The sequence below is a fragment of the Pollicipes pollicipes genome, unplaced genomic scaffold (assembly GCF_011947565.3).
Source record: "Pollicipes pollicipes isolate AB1234 unplaced genomic scaffold, Ppol_2.1 Scaffold_4295;HRSCAF=5057_pilon_pilon_pilon, whole genome shotgun sequence".
Taxonomy (NCBI): Eukaryota; Metazoa; Arthropoda; class Thecostraca; order Pollicipedomorpha; family Pollicipedidae; genus Pollicipes; species Pollicipes pollicipes.
Genome location: NW_023596461.1, coordinates 36291239 through 36308288, shown reverse-complemented (window position 1 = coordinate 36308288; position 17050 = coordinate 36291239). Strand labels below are relative to the sequence as shown.

At 64.5% G+C, this 17050-nt stretch overlaps 1 protein-coding gene across 6 annotated transcripts in view; it reads left to right on the top strand.

Annotated features, from left to right (window-relative positions):
• Positions 1-17050, top strand: part of LOC119096619 (leucine-rich repeat flightless-interacting protein 2) — a 41326-nt gene that overhangs the window by 9396 nt on the left and 14880 nt on the right. For 5 of the 6 annotated variants that reach the window (XM_037219518.1, XM_037219517.1, XM_037219519.1 and 2 more), the window contains one exon: positions 14110-14233. In XM_037219518.1, the coding sequence (XP_037075413.1) occupies positions 14110-14233 (124 nt within the window). Of the gene's footprint in view, positions 1-9703; positions 9815-14109; positions 14234-17050 lie in introns of those variants that run through there. The other variant, XM_037219521.1, reaches the window with a different exon arrangement.

Genomic DNA, 17050 nt, shown 5'->3' with positions numbered 1-17050 from the left:
TCGTTCCTGTGTACTACGCTCGAAACTGTAGGCCGGGTTGGGAAAGTTCATTTGCCATTATGATTATATGATCATGATTAGTTTTGGCTTGTTTTCCCCCTTTTCATAAGATCCGAAAATTCCGCCTTATAGGGATTGCCTTTGCTGCCTTCCGCTGATACTTTTAATCCAGGTCGCCATCTCCGGCAACACCTGTAAAATCGAGCAGCTGAGTTTGATGTATGTGACGTTTGTAGTTGCGGCATTTTGTAATCGACTAGAGCAGATCCCAACATCCCAGCCTCTGCAAAGGTGCTGGGATTGATGGTGACTGAACTAGGTGCCGAAACTCAAGAAAGCTATGCATTCTTTGCTCCATATAATGTTGCCTGTGGTCGCTCAGGTTGCCTGAAGTCAATGTTCAAGCCTGTGTCGACATTTTCGGCCCGGGCCGTCAAACAACTGGCATTATTTTGTGGTACGGGGAAGATGTAGGTGTTTTTGCGTGTGTTTTAAACTAGCACAGTTCTCATCTCCTTTGAAATTTTCTCATGAACTCTTATTCTGACCAGTCTTCCTTCGTTCCGGCCAATACATTGTTTTCATGTGAGCTGCGCTCTAGCAGAGAGATCCGCCCATGTCCCGTTCGGGTCTACTCAGGGGTCGGCTCGTGGGCGCGGTTCCTATTGTTGGACACAAGTCCGACTGATTGGGCGCCGTCGCGGGCGGCCCGGGCCGTGAGCCAGGCGCAGGCAGCTGGCCCTTGACCTGCGGCCAGTGACGTCACCATCGGGCGTCGGCTGAGCGGACTGCCGCGTCTGGCTGCGGAGGCGAGGCGCGCAGCCTTTGTAGACGTCCGGGGCGTGGGCCTGGACCGACCAGGCCGCAGCGGAACGTCGCCGGCCGGCAGTCCTTCCGCAGCGAGGCCTGTGTACGGGCCGGTGGGTGGTCGCCCGAAGCTGGCAGGCGGCCACTCTCGTCCTGCCCAGCGGCACCGGATCGAGCCGGTGACGCTGACTCCGTGACTCACATGCAAATGGTCGGCCGCGTGCTCGTCCCTGACCGCGTGGACGGTCAGCCCGCGATTTACTAGCGGGCGTGCTAGTTAACGGAGATGGTGACTAACGGCCCAGGTGCGCCGGATGCATACTAGATGCTTTTCACGGCAGACGACGTCTTCATTCGTTACGTCGTCTTTCCATGGAATTAAACTTATATCGGTATTATGTGATGCGAACTCGATGGCCTGTAGTCATACGTTAGTGGCTGAGTGCAGTCACCGAGGCGAGTCGATGGCTTGACTCGGTGGGCTGACTTGGCAGTCGAGTGGAAATTGTCCGCGCTATGAACTCAAGGCCCAGGTGTGTCTGGATGTGCAGTTGGTTCCGCGTAAGGCTGCTATCACCACCCCTTACCTTTCCTTACCTTACCTTCTCGTGTGAGTAATGGCGTCTGTCTTATGGTGTACTAACATGGAAGTGGTGGTGGTAGAAGTGTTGATGTCAGGAAACGCCTCGGTGTACAGTCCGTTTTTCTTGACTGGGATTAGTTCTATCTCATAGCCATGGACATGACGATTTCTCGTGTTCGAGCGCGCGTTGAATGCAAGCAACCCCGTGTAGGTCACACAGGCATGTTTTTACACGCGGCACGTGGCCTTAATTGGACCCATCGCGCACCTCCTGGCAGGCCGAGGCAGCCCATCAACAGGCGTAAACAAGACTCCCTTGTGCTGACGTGAGCCAAGTTAGGAGGTCTAGGGGAGTTAAGGCCGCTTCGGTTTTTCACGCAGAGCGGAGTGAGTGGTGTTCCAGAGTCACGTTACCGGTGTGCGCGGCCATAGAAGTAAGATGCTGGTCGAAGTTGACGGAGACTGGCGTCGGCACAGCCATGATACACACCATCGTTACGGACTACTCATTCGCCGGAGGGCGAACACATGAGACATTGGCCCTACATTGTGGCCACGGCCGGTCGGGTTTGCGGCAAGCGTCAGTGATGATCGCGAGGCTGGTCTCCGGCGCCGACCCGTCTGGAAGGGCGTCGGTCATGGCCCGCGGCCGACGCCAGCGTCTGGCGGGGCGGGAGCGGGCCGCGGAGCCGGCCGGTCAGCCTCCCGGCCGGCGGCCGGCTGGTCTTGTTTACGGACGGGCGACAGCCTGACGCCAGCCGGCGGCCGGCGGCGGCCGCACCTGATGCAACCGGCGACCGGCCGGTCCCGGCTCCTCCGGGGCGACCCTTGCCGCGCCGGCGGCCGGCGCCCGGCCTGGCGCGGCACGGCACGGCACGGCACGGCACGGCACGGCACGGCACGGCACGGCACGGCACGGCACGGCACGGCACGGTACGGTACGGCACGGCACGGCACGGCACGGCACGGCACGGCACGGCACGATATGCGGTGCCGTTGCCCAGCGTAACGCGTTACGGCCGCCCTGACCCGGGCTGGCGTTTCGTCGCCGTGACCATCACTATCACCCGGTGATTGCACCAACCGACCGAGTCAGACGTGTAGGACAGTGGCAGAGGTTTGGCTGTCCTCTCACGCCGAAGGCGGGCATTTTATAGCGTGCACTGCTGAACTGAGGCCAGAGCTGGTGCCGTGGATTCTTAGCATTGCGTGTGTTTCACCTATATTGTAGAAGACCTGGTTTGATTGCATTCAGGCCAGACGTGTTCACGAACCGCACATGCTACGTGGGCGCACTAAAAGGATCACATAAAAGTGTATTCCAGCAGAGTTTCTACTTTCGACTCTCATATCAAACTGAAACGTTCAAAACAGTTCAAAATATGTTTCTGAACTCAACTGAGCTAAGCTCATTTTGCCTTGTCTGCGCGGCCCGAGTCGATGCGCGGAAGAGTGTGCGGCTGACCGCGGTCAGCGCCGCCCCGTCTGACGCGCGGCGTGGCCCCGATGGCCGCGGACGGCCGCGCCTGGCGGCCGCCCTGCTGTGACCGCCTCCCCGGCGCCCCGCTGCTCTGCCGGCCGGCCTGCGCGTGCCTCGTCCTGCCCTGATGGGACAGGGGCGGCTGATTAAGCGGAGATGGCGCCGGCAGGTGGCGACAGACGGCGCCGTGGCCGCCCGCCGGCCGGCCCGCAGCCGGGCACTCAGAACCGCGGCGGCACGGGAGCAGGCGGCGGGTGGGCAGCGGACGAACCGGCAGGGGTCCGCCGCTGCCGCTGATGCCGCACCCAGACGCTCGGCACCCCTGTTGGGCTACAGGATTCCGAGACAGCCTGGCCAACTTTGTCGGCTCTGCTGTGGCCCTGGCAATCCGCTTGCACACAAGCTCGCTGCTTGCCATGGTCCCGCTGGTCTAAGCGGACCGCTGTTTCAAGGGGTTCAAGCGGTCGTGCGGTCATGATTTTGCCCGGTGTAGATGCATTGATGGACTGACTTCGGACCAAAGACTGCTAAGCCCATTCCCTGCAGCCATTTTTGTTATTTGTGTACTTGGAGTGAGAAGGGGCACAGCTCTGACTGTCACATGCGTGGGATAATCGACCCCGGAACCGAGCCAGTGACGGCTGCGGATGGCTGCCCCGTGCTTGTTACATTAGGCGCTTCATTCGTGTGACGAGTCACATGCTTGTCGGCGTGCGGTTTCTTTCAGAATTGTTGGCATTATTTCTTTGGTGTATACTAGGTTTCTCGTAACAGATCCCACGGGCGCTGCGACAAGGCCGCCAGCTGGTGACGATTCTGGGAACTGCCAGCGGGCGCGCGATCTGGGTTTGCAGCCATGTTGTAGTGCTGCCAGCTGGTGGCTTGTTTGTAAGGTATATTACCATGTGGTGGGCGTAGATGGCACTGGCCGACTTCTATCCTCCGGGTTTTACTGGGTTCCTGAATTGGCCAGATGGGCTTGCGTCGAGTATTTCGGCTCGTACCTGGCCGGTTACAGCACCCTCATCACACCACCTCGCAGTACAGCACCCTCGCCACATCACCTCGCCGGGTACAGCACTCGCCACACCGGAAGCAAGTGAATTTCCGATGGCGCCTTGACGTGGCAGGCACTGATGTGATTATTCAGGTGTCCTTAGCCAAGTGGAAGCCGCCTGCTGGGTGATGTGCCCAGGTTGGCTGGGCGATTAGTAGACGTCACAGACTCCAGGGTTGGGCGCCCGGGCGTACTCAGTCGGTTGACCGGGAATCCTACTTCCTCCCCCCTGACCGAGAGCCCTCCCCTCGACCGTGCGAGTCCGTGGCGCGGGCTGTGCCGGGAGGGGCTGGGCTGGACTGTGTGCTCAGCCGCAGACGGGCGGGCGCTTGTTGATCCGGGCACCTGGCCAGCCGCCCCCGCCCCCGCCCCCGCCCCCGCACCGGCACCCGCTCCCGCCAGCCTCCGCATCACCGGCGCCGGAATCAGCTGAGCTGCCACCATGGTCCCCGGGTGTGGGCTAGGTGCAGCCCTCCGTCGCCCCGGTGCCTCAGGAAGATGGCTGACGCGCCGCCTACTTCAACGTTTTTTTATTGGTTTAGCTGGCTGGTCACGCTCTTGCGTTGTTTTAGCCACGCCCCGCTTGGTGCGAATTCTTTGCAGCGTGTCCCTGTGCTGCCCAGCGGTGGATTCAGCGGTCAGTTTCAGCGCGTCAGCGATGGCGGCCCAACGAGCTTGAGCGAACATATCTCAGCAGACTTGCGGCAGTCGACCGGACTGTGGTGATGACCCAGCCGCGGACGCATTTCTGGATGTCTTTGGCTCGTCTGCGACGTGCGGATGCGCAGGGCGCGGCGTTTTTACTAACCCCTCCCCTCCCCGAGCCACAACGTCCCTGAGCCAGCGCACCGAGCTCGCCACGGCAGCTTGCCGTCCGTTGAGTCCGGAGGAGTGCCGCCGGGCACGGGCGCCGGCGTCGGACCCCCTGGAGAGGCGACGCCCCGAGGCCCGCTCCCCCACCGGCTTGTGGGAACTCCAGGGTACACGCCGTCCGGTGCAGAGAACACCCCGCCAGCGACAGACACTCCGGAGCCGAACGGCCGGGGAGGCCGTCACGGTGGATGGCCACGCCCGACTGCATGGCCGAATGTGAGCGGGTGTTGGGTCTAGTGCTCCGGTGGCGGACACTGACCGGAAGTAGCGGACACTGGCCAGAAGTAGCGGATACTGACCGGAAGCAGCGGCCGATTCAGAGCTGAGATCCTCAGACCCGGCGGCCACTGGGGCCGTTCTCTGTGTGCTGTGTGTGTGAGGTGTTGCACATGATGGCGTCCGGCCGGCCCGGCCAGAGCGGCGGCAGACCAGACCAGACCGGCTGTGTGCTCGGCGGCGAGCTGAAGTCATGCTGCCGCCGTCCTTATCTATCGCGTTTCCTTCGTGTTTCCCGGAAGGCTGCCACGTGCAAGCCGTGTTCAGGGCGGCCCAGCGGTGTTTTATCCCTCCCCACTCCACCACCATACCGAAGTAAAATAGTCGGGCTCTGGCTGCACGGCGAAATTCTCCAACTCGGTATGGAGAGTAAGTAGGCAAGCCTTGTATAAGCCAGCGTCTGCACAGTGCGCCGGCCATTTTCGGGGTGGAGCTCTCGTCGGCAGACCGAGGGTTTTCGCCCCCGGGGTAGGCGCGTCTGTCTTTCCTCGATGGTCAATGCAGATGCATGAGATGTATCCAATTTTTTGTCGATTTTGCTTACAGGGAATGCTTGTTCCTACTGCTTAGGGTCTCTCCCGAACAAGTATGCTGAAGTTCAGATTATAAAGGCGGCCGGAGGGGCGCACTGTATAACCGCCATGCAATCACCTGCACGACTGTATGACCGCCATGCAATCACCTGCACGACTGTATGACCGCCATGCAATCACTAGCACCAGTGTATGATCGTCATGCAATCACCTGCACCACTGTGTGGCCGCCATGCAATCGCCTGCACCACTTTTCCTTTTAATGGGACCCCAAATATCTGGAGGAGGTTAACATACGGACAAGCAACCGTACGCTACGAACGAATAACCGTATACTGTGGACGATCTTTACATATTCTAAGCATATCGACATGACCTCCTCATGTCTGCTCCTATTACCCTGGTTGTATCCGCCGTGGGCGGGATCTACGCATTGGCAGCTACAGTTGTATATGGCGGCGGGCCGCTGCTGCTGTCCTCGGAGCCCCGCCGCTGCTGCTGTCCCCGGAGCCCTGCCGCTACTGCTGTCCCCGGAGCCCCGCCGCTGCTGCTGTCCCTGGAGCCCTGCCGCTTCTGTCCCCGGAGCCCCGCCGCTGCTGCTGTCCCCGGAGCCCCCCCGCTGCTGCTGTCCCCGGAGCCCCGCCGCTGTCCCCGGAGCCCCGCTGTCCCCGGCGCTTGCGTGGCTGGCCACCTCAGGCTGCGTTTCCGGCGTACCGAGCGCGCGACTGTGCCGGCCGGCGGTGACGGGCGACCTTGGGCCAGCGGGTGGAGCCTCCCGCCGAGGTGTGACGGCATGACGTGGCCGGAGACCGGCAGCCCGGCCTGACCGGTCTGACGTCACGATGGCCGAGCGGCCGGCCCCGCCGGGCCCGTGCCGGCGCCCTGCCTCAGGCCGGCGGCAGCAGGACGCACACGCGCGCTCACTGCACACAGACGGACGGACAGACGAGCGGACATGCAGGGCACCAGCCGGCGGGACAGACGAGCGGCCGGCGGCCGGTAGGGCGCGCCGCGGCCGCCGGTGTCGCCACCGGCGGCGGTGTGCACAACTGCTGCTCGGCCGCGCCAGTGGATGGCGCGCCGCGGCCCGGCCCGCGCCGATCGCCGCAGCGCTCCGCAGGAGGCAGGACGGCGGGGGCGGGACGACCAAGGCCGTGCGCACTGCGGTGAGCGACGCCCTGGCGTGAGGCGCGGTCAGCGGCCCGACGCGCGACAGCTGCGCCCGCCGGACGCCATCCTCTCAGCGCTATTCCAGAGGCGGCGCTCACCAGCCGGCGCAGGCAGAGTGTGCGGCGGACAGCCGGTGTGATGGGCGACGCGCTCGGCAGCGGGGCCCTGTAGTCGCTCTTACCTGTGCGATCCGTCGCCTGCGCGCCTGGTGGCCGCGCACGCCGCTATGAAGAAGATCTTCTCGCGCGTGGCGCACGTGTTCAAGCCAGGGGAGCGGCCGGATGAGGAGGGGGGCCACAGTGACGAGGAGGCTCGTCCGGGGGAGGAGGCGTCGCTGACCTCCGTAGACAGCGGCGTACTGGCGGACGAGCAGCCGGAGCCGGAACTGGCGGCCGGGCCCGGCCACGCCGACCCGGGACCGTCGGCTGGAGCCGTGGCCGGCTGTGCGGCAGCGAGCGACGGGGCCACCCCGCACGCGGCGGTGCCGCATGTGCCGCCGTCAGCCGACCAGATGTGCGCTGACCCAGCGATCCGCCCCGGAGCAGCGCCGGCGGTCAGCAACGCTGGAGGTGGCGCCGCGGCCGGCTGCTGTGACCTTCAGGCCGGCTCCGGGGCGGCGGCGCCGACCGGCCCGGCCGTTGGCGCGTGGCCCGATAGCGGCCAGCGCCGAGCCTCCGCGGAGGCCAGCGGCGCACCGAGTGCCGACAGTTTGAGTGCCGGCGACGCTGGCAGCGTGTCAGTGCAGAGTGGCGAGTCCTGCACCGCGACAGTGGGAAGCGAGGAGGCCGACACTGTGACGGTGCAAAGTGGGGAGTCTGGCAGCGCGTCAACGGAGAATGGGGGAGTGGAGATGGCGACAGTGGACAGGCTTGAGCAGCTCGGGGACGTGATGGACAGCGGGATGGCGGCGGCGGCGGCGGCGACCGACGGGGTGGGAGGTGGTGCGGTGTCGAAGAGTGAGCTGCTGGTCAGAGAAAGCGACGGCCTACAGCTAGAGACGGGTACCAAAGACGTCGCCGACGAGCTCGACGGAAAGGGCAGGGATAAGAAAAAGAAACGGAAAAAGAAAAAGAAGGATAAATCCCACGATTCGCTAGCAGCCAGCCCGGAACGCAGATCTGCCAGTCGAGGAGATTGGGTTTGACGTAGCGGACTCCATGGGAGCGTCGCAGGTTACAGAGGAAGTCGACACATCTTCCAAAGTACCGGCTGCAAGTGATGTCGATGTAAACCCCACCGAGCAGGCTGCGGACGCCAAAAAGGCGCGGGCCAAAACCTCGCAAGCAGGGTTGTCTGGCGCCAGGACGCAGACTAAATCATCGGCAGCTAAGATGAAGACGCCGGTGGCGCAGGCTGCTAAGAAGCTGCTGGGCACACCCTCCCAGCGGCGCAGCACCACCAAGACGACAGCGGCCGCCGGTAAGCAGGCGTCGGTGGAGTCCAGGGACAGCCGCCCTTCGACGCCGAGTGGCGCGCTGCAGAGCCCGGTCACGGCCAAGCTGAAAAACCAGCTGCGTAAGGAGGCGTCTGTGGAGAGCAACGCGTCCACGTCCTCGGCGTGCTCGGGGCTTGGCTCGGTCGCCGCTGGCCGTGCGGCCAAGCTGAGCCGGGCTGGCACCGCTACTGGCAGGAGCGGCGCGCGCGCTAGCCCGGCGCGAGCACCGCCTAGCCAGCACTCGCTACCACTGTCCACCTCGAGCGGCTCGACCATGTCGGTCAGGGAGGAGGAGGCGGCGGCGCCGCGGGCCGGCGGCGGGGAGAGTGGCCGGCTGGCGGCCGCCGGCGGCGCCGACCGCACGGCCGAAAGGGCGGCGCGCAGGAAGGGGGTCGATCCTGCTGCTGACGCCACGAGCACAGCCCCTGATAAGAAACTGTCGATGACCGTGCAGGGCGCCTCCTCACGGAAAGATAAAAAAGCTAAGGCGGTGCGAGCCAAAGACAAGAAGTCTGGCTTTAGCAGTGTCCCAGATAAGACGGCATCTGCTTCAGACGGAAGCAACAAAAAGACTGTCGCGGGTGGCAAGCCGACGCCGGAGCAGCCGCTTGAAGCGCACGCTCCAAGTGACTCGCGCCTACAGGCAGACGGACTTTCGGGCGATGGTGCCCTTTGTGTTTCCATCCCGGATAAGGCGGTCGCGGAGTCTGCACGCCTGGCTAACAATCACCCAGTAACGCCTTTAAACGAAGCTGCCGGTGGAGCAAGAGATCAGCCCCCGCTCTCCCAGCAAGAGACTGTGGAGGGCCCGGCCTTCCGGCCACCCTTGCTGCAACAGGACACGGTCCAAGATTCTGTGGACACATCACCTCTGTCCCAACAGGACACGGTTCAAGATTCCATGGACAGGCCACCGCTGTTTCAACTGGACACGGTCCAAGATTCCGTGGACAGTCCTCCCCAGTCCCAACAGGACACGGTCCAAGATTCCGTGGACAGGCCACCGTTGTCCCAACAGGACACGGTCCAAGATTCCGTGGACAGGCCACCGTTGTCCCAACAGGATACGGTCCAAGATTCCGTGGACAGGCCACCGTTGTCCCAACAGGACACGGTCCAAGATTCCGTGGACAGGCCACCGCCGTCCCAACAGGACACGGTCCAAGATTCCGTGGACAGGCCACCCCTGTCCCAACAGGACACGGTCCAAGATTCCATGGTCAGGCCACCGCTGTCCCAACAGGACACGGTTCAAGATTCCGTGGACAGGCCACCGTTGTCCCAACAGGACACGGTTCAAGATTCCGTGGACAGGCCACCGCTGTCCCATTTGGAGGCAGTGGGCGAGCCCGCGGCCGCTCGTCTTCAGCAGCGACCGGCCGAGTCGGCGGCGCCGGCGGCTTCCGAGGGGCCGTCCGGCGGGGACGGCGCTCCGGCGCCACCGCTGGCAGCGTCGCCGGCTCGCGGACCGGCGCCCTGCTCGCGCCGCAGCAGCGCCGACGTGCTGGACGGCCGGCCCAAGCTGCGACGCAGCACCAGTGGCCAAGGCGAGCCGGCCACCGATGCCGTGCTGGAGGTCATGTCGCAGGTGCACGCCGATGTAAGTTACCGTCGGCGCCGCACGCTGTGATGGCACATGTTGCGGCTTGACACATGGCCGCTCCTGCGCCCGCAGCGGCTCTCGGTATTACCTTGCGCTTCGCTATCCTACCTGGGCATGTGATTGACTTGTCGTGCATGGGGTGCTAACATTGCCCTGTTTGACTGTGTTCCTCCGCCCCGTGTAGCGTGTCCTCAGTAGCGGGTCTGGCGGAAGGTGTGATCAGGCTGTGCGGAGGCGACAGCGCGCTCCCAAGAGTGGTCCGGTGGTGCCCGGTGTGCGTCATGCCTGCGGCCGCTGGGCGCCGCCGCCCAGAGGGCCTTCTATCGGTGACGTGGCGCGGTGCTGGCTGCACGCTCCCGCCGGCCTCACGAATCACGTGACTCGTTGCCGTGAATCATGCCGCCGCGCGCCGGCCGGCCGGCGGACGGGTTGGGCCGGCCTGCCGGGAATCCTTGGGGCTGGCCTATCGGGGATCCTAGGGGTCGGTCTGCCGGGAGGTACTAGGGGTCAGCCTGTCGGGGGCCTAAGGGCCGGCCTGTCGGGAGGCCTAGCGGTCTGTCTGCCGGGGATCCTGGGTACCGGCCAGTTGGGAGATCCTGAGGGCCGGCCTGCCCGACTGCTGACCCTGGCCACCGTCCCACTGCCACTGCAGCCGGCCAATATCAGCCAGCAGCGCAGTCAGCCTGTTATAGACGAGCGCCGTGGCGCCTGGCGTGCCGGCGCTGCGCGGACGCTTTTTCCTCGCCGCCTGGCCACAATGCGCTGCGGTGTTTTGTGATCTGGACGCGGGTGCGGCGCAGTTTTTTTCGGCGGGCGGGTCGCCTTTCTCCTCGCGCCGGCGTCGGCCGGGGTTTCGCACGCTGTTTCCGTGGGCAGCGCCTGGATCCGGGCGTCTCCGCAGGCCACAGGTCGAGCGGCGCCGATGGCCGACCTTTGTCAGGCGGGCGCCAGCGACTTGGATGCCCTGCGGCCGGCCGGCGGTCAGACGGTCGGCCGGCCGGGTGCGAGCGGGCCCGCTCCGTGCGGCGCTTCTGGCGGCCGAAGCCGGGGGACGGCTGCCCGCTGACTGGCGCCGCCGCGCGCCGCGTCACCCGCTCCCGTTGTTGGCCGGCCGGCCTTGTATGGCACGTCGTGCCGACTGGCCGGCCGGCGCGACTGAGCAGGGAGGGCCGGCGCGGTGGCAGCGCCGGCCTCCCGGCACTCGGTCCGCTGAGCGGCGTCGTGACGTGAGAGGGTCGACTCGGCGCCGCTGACAGCGTGTCGTTGACGTGTGGCTAGGTTCGCCTTCCCATAGCCGGTTAGCGGCGCCATACAGAGCGGCGTAAGTCACAAGGTTTACTTCGTGCAAACTTCTTGCCAGCGAAAGCAGTTGTAAGCAGCAGAGAGCATGCGTTGTGAAATACCATCGAGGAGCGATTTTGAAACAACGTTCAGGCTCGTCTCCCCACGGACAATGAAGCGGGCGCGTTCAGGTAATAGCATGCGACGTGCGCCTGCTTGACCCGTTCCACCGGTGCTTCGTGACGTCGCATGTCACGGAGAGAAGCCCAAGGCGACTGTGCTGTGTTGGCTGAACGGCACGGAGCGTGCCAAGGACGGGCCGGCGTGACCGGTTGGCGCACCGACGACGTGACGTCTCGGGCCGTCTATCCTGTCTCGAGCCGGGCCGGGCTGGGCCGGCGCTGCGGCCGCTCACACGCGCGGCGCCGCACCGTGCCGTTGTGTGACTCCGCACTCGGCCGGGCCGGTGGCCACACGGGGCGGTTGCGGCCGCATCACCCACCGTGGGACTAGTCCCACGGCGTCTGGAGGTGCGCTGACCTCCGGAGGTGCGCCGACCTCCGGTCACACGGCGTCTGGAGGTGCGCCGACCTCCGGTCACACGGCGTCTGGGGGCGCGCCGACCTCCGGTCACACAGCGTCTGCAGGTGTGCCAATGTGCGGTCCCAGAGTGTCTACGAGGTACTCCGGCCCCCGGTACCGCAGCGTCCAGAGGTGCATCCACCTCTGGTCTTAAGGTGTCTAGGAGGTGCACTGATCCCCGGTTCCACGACGTCCTAAGGTACTCAGGGTGTCCAGTGGTACACCCATATCCGGTTGTGGTGTCCTGAGGTACAGCCATATCCGGTCGCAGAGTCTCTAGAGGTACACTCATATCTGGTCCCAGAGTGTCCAGAGGTACACCCATATCCGGTCGCAGGATCTCTAGAGGTACACCCATATGCGGTCCCAGAGTATCTAGAGGTACACCCATATCCGGTCCCAGAGTGTCCAGAGGTACATCGACGCTGTGACCGGAACGTCCCAGTCACTCGGAACCCTCCAGCCTACCTTTTCCCGGACCGCCATGTGCGACTTGGACAGGCCCTAAGTGATAGTTGCTCCTCATGGATCTGGCACTGGCGGTGTGGAGGGCATAGGCTAGTGAACCGCAAGGGCGTATGTCCAAACTGATGCACCGCGGCAGAACTGCTGGCTGGTACTGGGTCTGCGGTCCCGGCGCCAGCCTCTGTGTGGATTGCCCCTCCTCCCCCTCCACCATGTCAGCACCTCTCCGCACACTTCACGGCAGTCGTGTGATGGTGAGGGGAGGGGGAGGCGTGTCACGCGTCGACCGATCGATGGTGACGTGCCGGGCTGGCCGGCCGGCGCCGCCTGCCCGCCCGCCCGCCCGCCCGCCGATGACCTGGCCAGCGCCTCTCGGCCGCGCAGCTGGCGTGTCGCCGCCAGGTGGCAGGTTAGGCCCGGCCAGCTCCCGGCGGTGCTGGCGGCCCGGTGTCCGATCGGCGGCAGCTGGCGGAAGCCGACGGCGGCCACCCGGCTCCCACCATACGCCGCGCGGCCGTTACCTACGTGATGGCGTCATACGCTGACCGGGTGGCTGGCTCCGCACTCCACTGGCGGCACCGGGCCGTCATCACACAGGCAGGCGGCGGCCACACCCAAAGCCCAGCCGCGCCGGCTGCACGCTGGGGTGGGTGTGTCTCGGCGCTGCCTGAGCGCACGGTCGCGTTCTCCCTGCCATGGCCGCTGCGGCGGCCGATCAGGTCACACCCGCACCGTACGCAGCGGACCGGACCGGACCGGACCGGTCAAGAGGTGCCGGGCTCGCGGATCGGCTGACCGGGCTCATAACAGGACTCCAAGGCGGACGCCACGCCCGGCCGGTCGCGTGGCCTTCGGGTCAGGGCAGCCGTTACGCCGGCGGCGGTCCGCCCGCCCTGCCCACGCCCATCGCCGATGTCCGACTTTACCTCAGTCAACCAGGTCTGGTCTGGTCTGGTCTGGTCTGGTCTGGTCCGATTTGATCGGTCCGGTCCAGTCCGGTCCGGTTCATGGCAGCCTGCTTCGGGTGGCCTGGGTCCTGGGGCGTGCGGCCGGTCGGGAGAGACGCCGCTCTATCCCGGCCCTGCAGCCGGCCACCACGTGCGCCGCCGCCGGCTGCTGCTGCGCGGCGGCTATTTCGACCAGCCGGCCGGCCGCCTTTGTCTGAAGTGGGCGGGCCGAGCGCCGCAGTGCCGACGCCGAGCGCGGCACTGCGCACGTCCGCGTGGCACGCCCGCGCGTGCCACCGGCGCGGGGAGGCGGGCGGACCACCGGGCCCCGCCGCCGGCCGGGGCATCACGTCCTGTTGTGTTCGGGCCAGTAGCGGCCGTGTCCAGTGTCGACCGGCCAACGGCCGCCGGCCGGGGCATCACGTCCTGTTGTGCTCGGGCCAGTAGCGGCCGTGCCCGGTGTCGACCGGCCAACGGCCGCCGCCGGGGCCGCCCTCGGCACCCGGCGGGCTGGCAGCACCATCCGACTGCGCTCGGGCCTGCTGCTGGTGGCCTGGCGGCGTCGGCTCGGGTCGTTGGCATCGATGGCGTTCCGGCCGTTGCGTCAGAGGCGACTGGGCGGCTGTAAGCCGCAGGAAGGGGGGTCGAGTGCAGGCCACGGAGCCGGCCGCTCACTGGGGCCCCGCAGTGAGCACGCGGCCAACAGCATTGCCTGCTCCCAGCTCCGGTGCCGGAATAAGTCGTGCAATAGTTTGTTTGGAAGACCTTGCAACTGCGATCGTGCTGTGATTTCGGGTGATGTGCATGGATGGGATATCAGACGATGCGCCCCATCCCACCCTGCCCTGCATTAAATACTCACCCTACACTGCCCTGCGCTATGTACCACCCTGAACTGCCCTGCTCTACATACCTACACCGCTGTGCCCTATTTACCCACCCTACGCTGCCCTGGCCTATTACCCGCCCTGTCCTGCCGTGCGCCGCCCGTCTAACCCTGTGTCGAACCCGTTTCAGTCGGAGGCGCGGCTGGCGGCCCGGCGCCAGGCGCGGGCAGAGGCGCGCGAGATCCGCATGCGCGAGCTGGAGCGACAGCAGCGCGAAGCTGAGCTCAATGGCGAGAAAATGGACGACTTCGCAGGTGAGTGTCGCCAGCTCGTGCTGCGGCCGGCCGAGACCAGCGCGCCAGCGGACACGACACTGTAGCGGACCATTTCTGTGATGAGCTGGTCTGCCGAGCTCCTGCCTACATGTACACATGCCGGGTGGGGGCCGACCACGTCTTACCGGCACCAGCACCAACTTGGGCTTCCTGTGGGATCTGCGCGGCTCATCGTCTCCGAGCACCGGTGAACAGCCGGCCCTGTCAGTCCAACTGGGCCTCCAGGCATGCCGGCATTAATTCTCCACTAGTTGCCGACCTCGTGGTCCAAAATTTAGTATTCCTAGTCTGCGGCATTCGTGCGGCCGTGTAGCTATTTGAAATCCCTGCCATGTGAAGTACCAAGTACGATCAACGCCACTGCGGTCAAGGCCAGACTTGGGACCACAATCCTCTCTGTCCGACTTGGGTCTCGATGGTTTGCGCAGCACGCGGGCTGAAGATGTGACGCGTATGTTATCAGTTCTCCGTTCCTGTTTGACTGAGAACAGTCACTTGCGGCTCCAGGCCAAGTAACAAGCATCTCACTCAGCACCGTTAGGTGACGCGGCAGCACCGACTGGCCAGGTTCAGTGTTGGTTTTGTTTGTTCTTCCTGCTTGGTGACGGTGGAGGCAAAATGTTACCTACACAACCTACACAACCTGTAGGTCGGTCTGCCGCTCCCACCCACATTGGTGTCTGGGATCCGGCCCAACCATAGCTGAGAAGAACCCGCCGCCTGTCCTATTGGGCCGTTCGAGTTGGCGGCTGCAGGAGGCGGTCGATCAGCGTGTGCCGCCGGCCGACGGCACACGCACATCGTATCGAAACGCATCTCAGATACAAAACCACACGTACGGACCGTTCTAAAACATATGCCGGCGTTGTTTTCACCTTCGTGCGCGGCCAAGACTCACGGCCATCCACGCTACCCGCGTATTTGTCCGTATATAAGGTAGAGCTCCTCGGGATTAGTGGGGCACTCCACAGTGGACACGAACACAACATGACATCCGACGTCCCTTAAACTCAAACCATCATCATCATCATCATTATACAGGTGGACGAAGATGCTTTGCACGAAGGTTTATCTGACTCACTGGTGAGTATCTTGTCATTAAGACGTTTTAATCTCACAAATCTCCTTGTAAAGGACATTTTGTTGCGTCTTGACTCCTAAAGCCAGGCCGGCAAAATCATAGCAATGTGCTGGATTCCAGACTGAAAATAATTGAGCGGCTTACCTAGGATTTGCAGTCATCCTATCGGAAGTCAGGGCGGAGGGGCAAGTCATTCTAAGCCGGTGGTGGATCGGCCATAGCCACTTCGAACGTCGCATCGAACGTCTCTTTGAATTCCTGTCGTGTTAGCTCCTGTTTGATTCATACACCAACTCAGGTCGTTTGCGGCGCATGATAGTCGCTGTAAATTTTCGAACAACATTAATAAGCACATGCGGTATGGGCACCATATGACTGCGCAGTCTGAGCGCCTTAAAGCCCCAATAAACACTACTACTACTACGGCCGCCGGCGGGCGAGCCCAGCCTCCGTCATCTGGACGGCGGGCGGGCCCAGCCTCCGTCAGCTGAACGGCGGGAGGGCCCAGCCTCCGTCATCTGGACGGCTGGCGGGCCCAGCCTCCGTCATCCGGACGGCTGGCGGGCCCAGCCTCCGTCATCTGGACGGCTGGCGGGCCCAGCCTCCGTCATCTGGACGGCTGGCGGGCCCAGCCTCCGTCATCCGGACGGCTGGCGGGCCCAGCCTCCGTCATCTGGACGGCTGGCGGGCCCAGCCTCCGTCATCTGGACGGCTGGCGGGCCCAGCCTCCGTCATCTGGACGGCTGGCGGGCCCAGCCTCCGTCATCTGGACGGCTGGCGGGCCCAGCCTCTGTCAGCCGGACGGCTGGCGGGCCCGGCATCCGTCAGCTGGACGGCTGGCGGGCCCAGCCTCCGTCATCTGGACGGCTGGCGGGCCCAGCCTCTGTCAGCCGGACGGCTGGCGGGCCTGGCATCCGTCAGCTGGATATGACTGAGGCGGGCGGCCGGCGCTGTTCTCCGCCCGTCAACAGCTATCGAGATCATCGGCTCCGAGCCGTCCGGACCTGGCCACCACTCGGACCTGACCATCATTCGGACCTGGTCACCTGCCGCCGCTCACGGACGCGTTGGCAGTGATGCTGTGGTATGAGCAAGGCGTATGCAGATCAAACGGGGCACTGCCGGTATAGGTCGGGCTCTGGACTCTGAAGTCTGGGCTCTGGGCCCAGGGCTCGAGGCTTTGGGCTTTGGGCTCTGGGCTCTGGCTCTGGACTCTGGGCTCTGGGCTCTGGGCTCTGGGCTATGGGCTATGGGCTCTGGGCTATGGGCTCTGGGCTCTGGGCTCTGGGCTCTGGGCCCAGCGCTCTGGGCTCTGGGCTTTGGGCTTGGGCTCTCACTATATCTTGGTGATGCGGTCACACGCGGTTTTTATCCCGCACAGTATGCGATGGTTGTAAACGAATATGAGTCATCCCGATTTGTGAATGTCCTGCTGCAGACTGTCGCTGTTTGTCCGCACCGCTTCACGACTGCGCCAGTTTTCCGAAACTTGTGGTTCAGTTCCGCGTGGGCGGCTGCGTGTCGTGGCTGCTTCGCCGCGCTGCGGGACGTGTGGCAGCCCTCCAGCGGCCGCGATAGCGGCCGGCCGGGCTGTGGCAGTGTCGGCGGCGGGCGCCGGCTATTTCGCTGTCGGACCGGCCGGGCTGTGGCAGTGTCGGCGGCGGGCGCCGGCTATTTCGCTGTCGGACCGGCCGGGCTGTGGCAGTGTCGGCGGC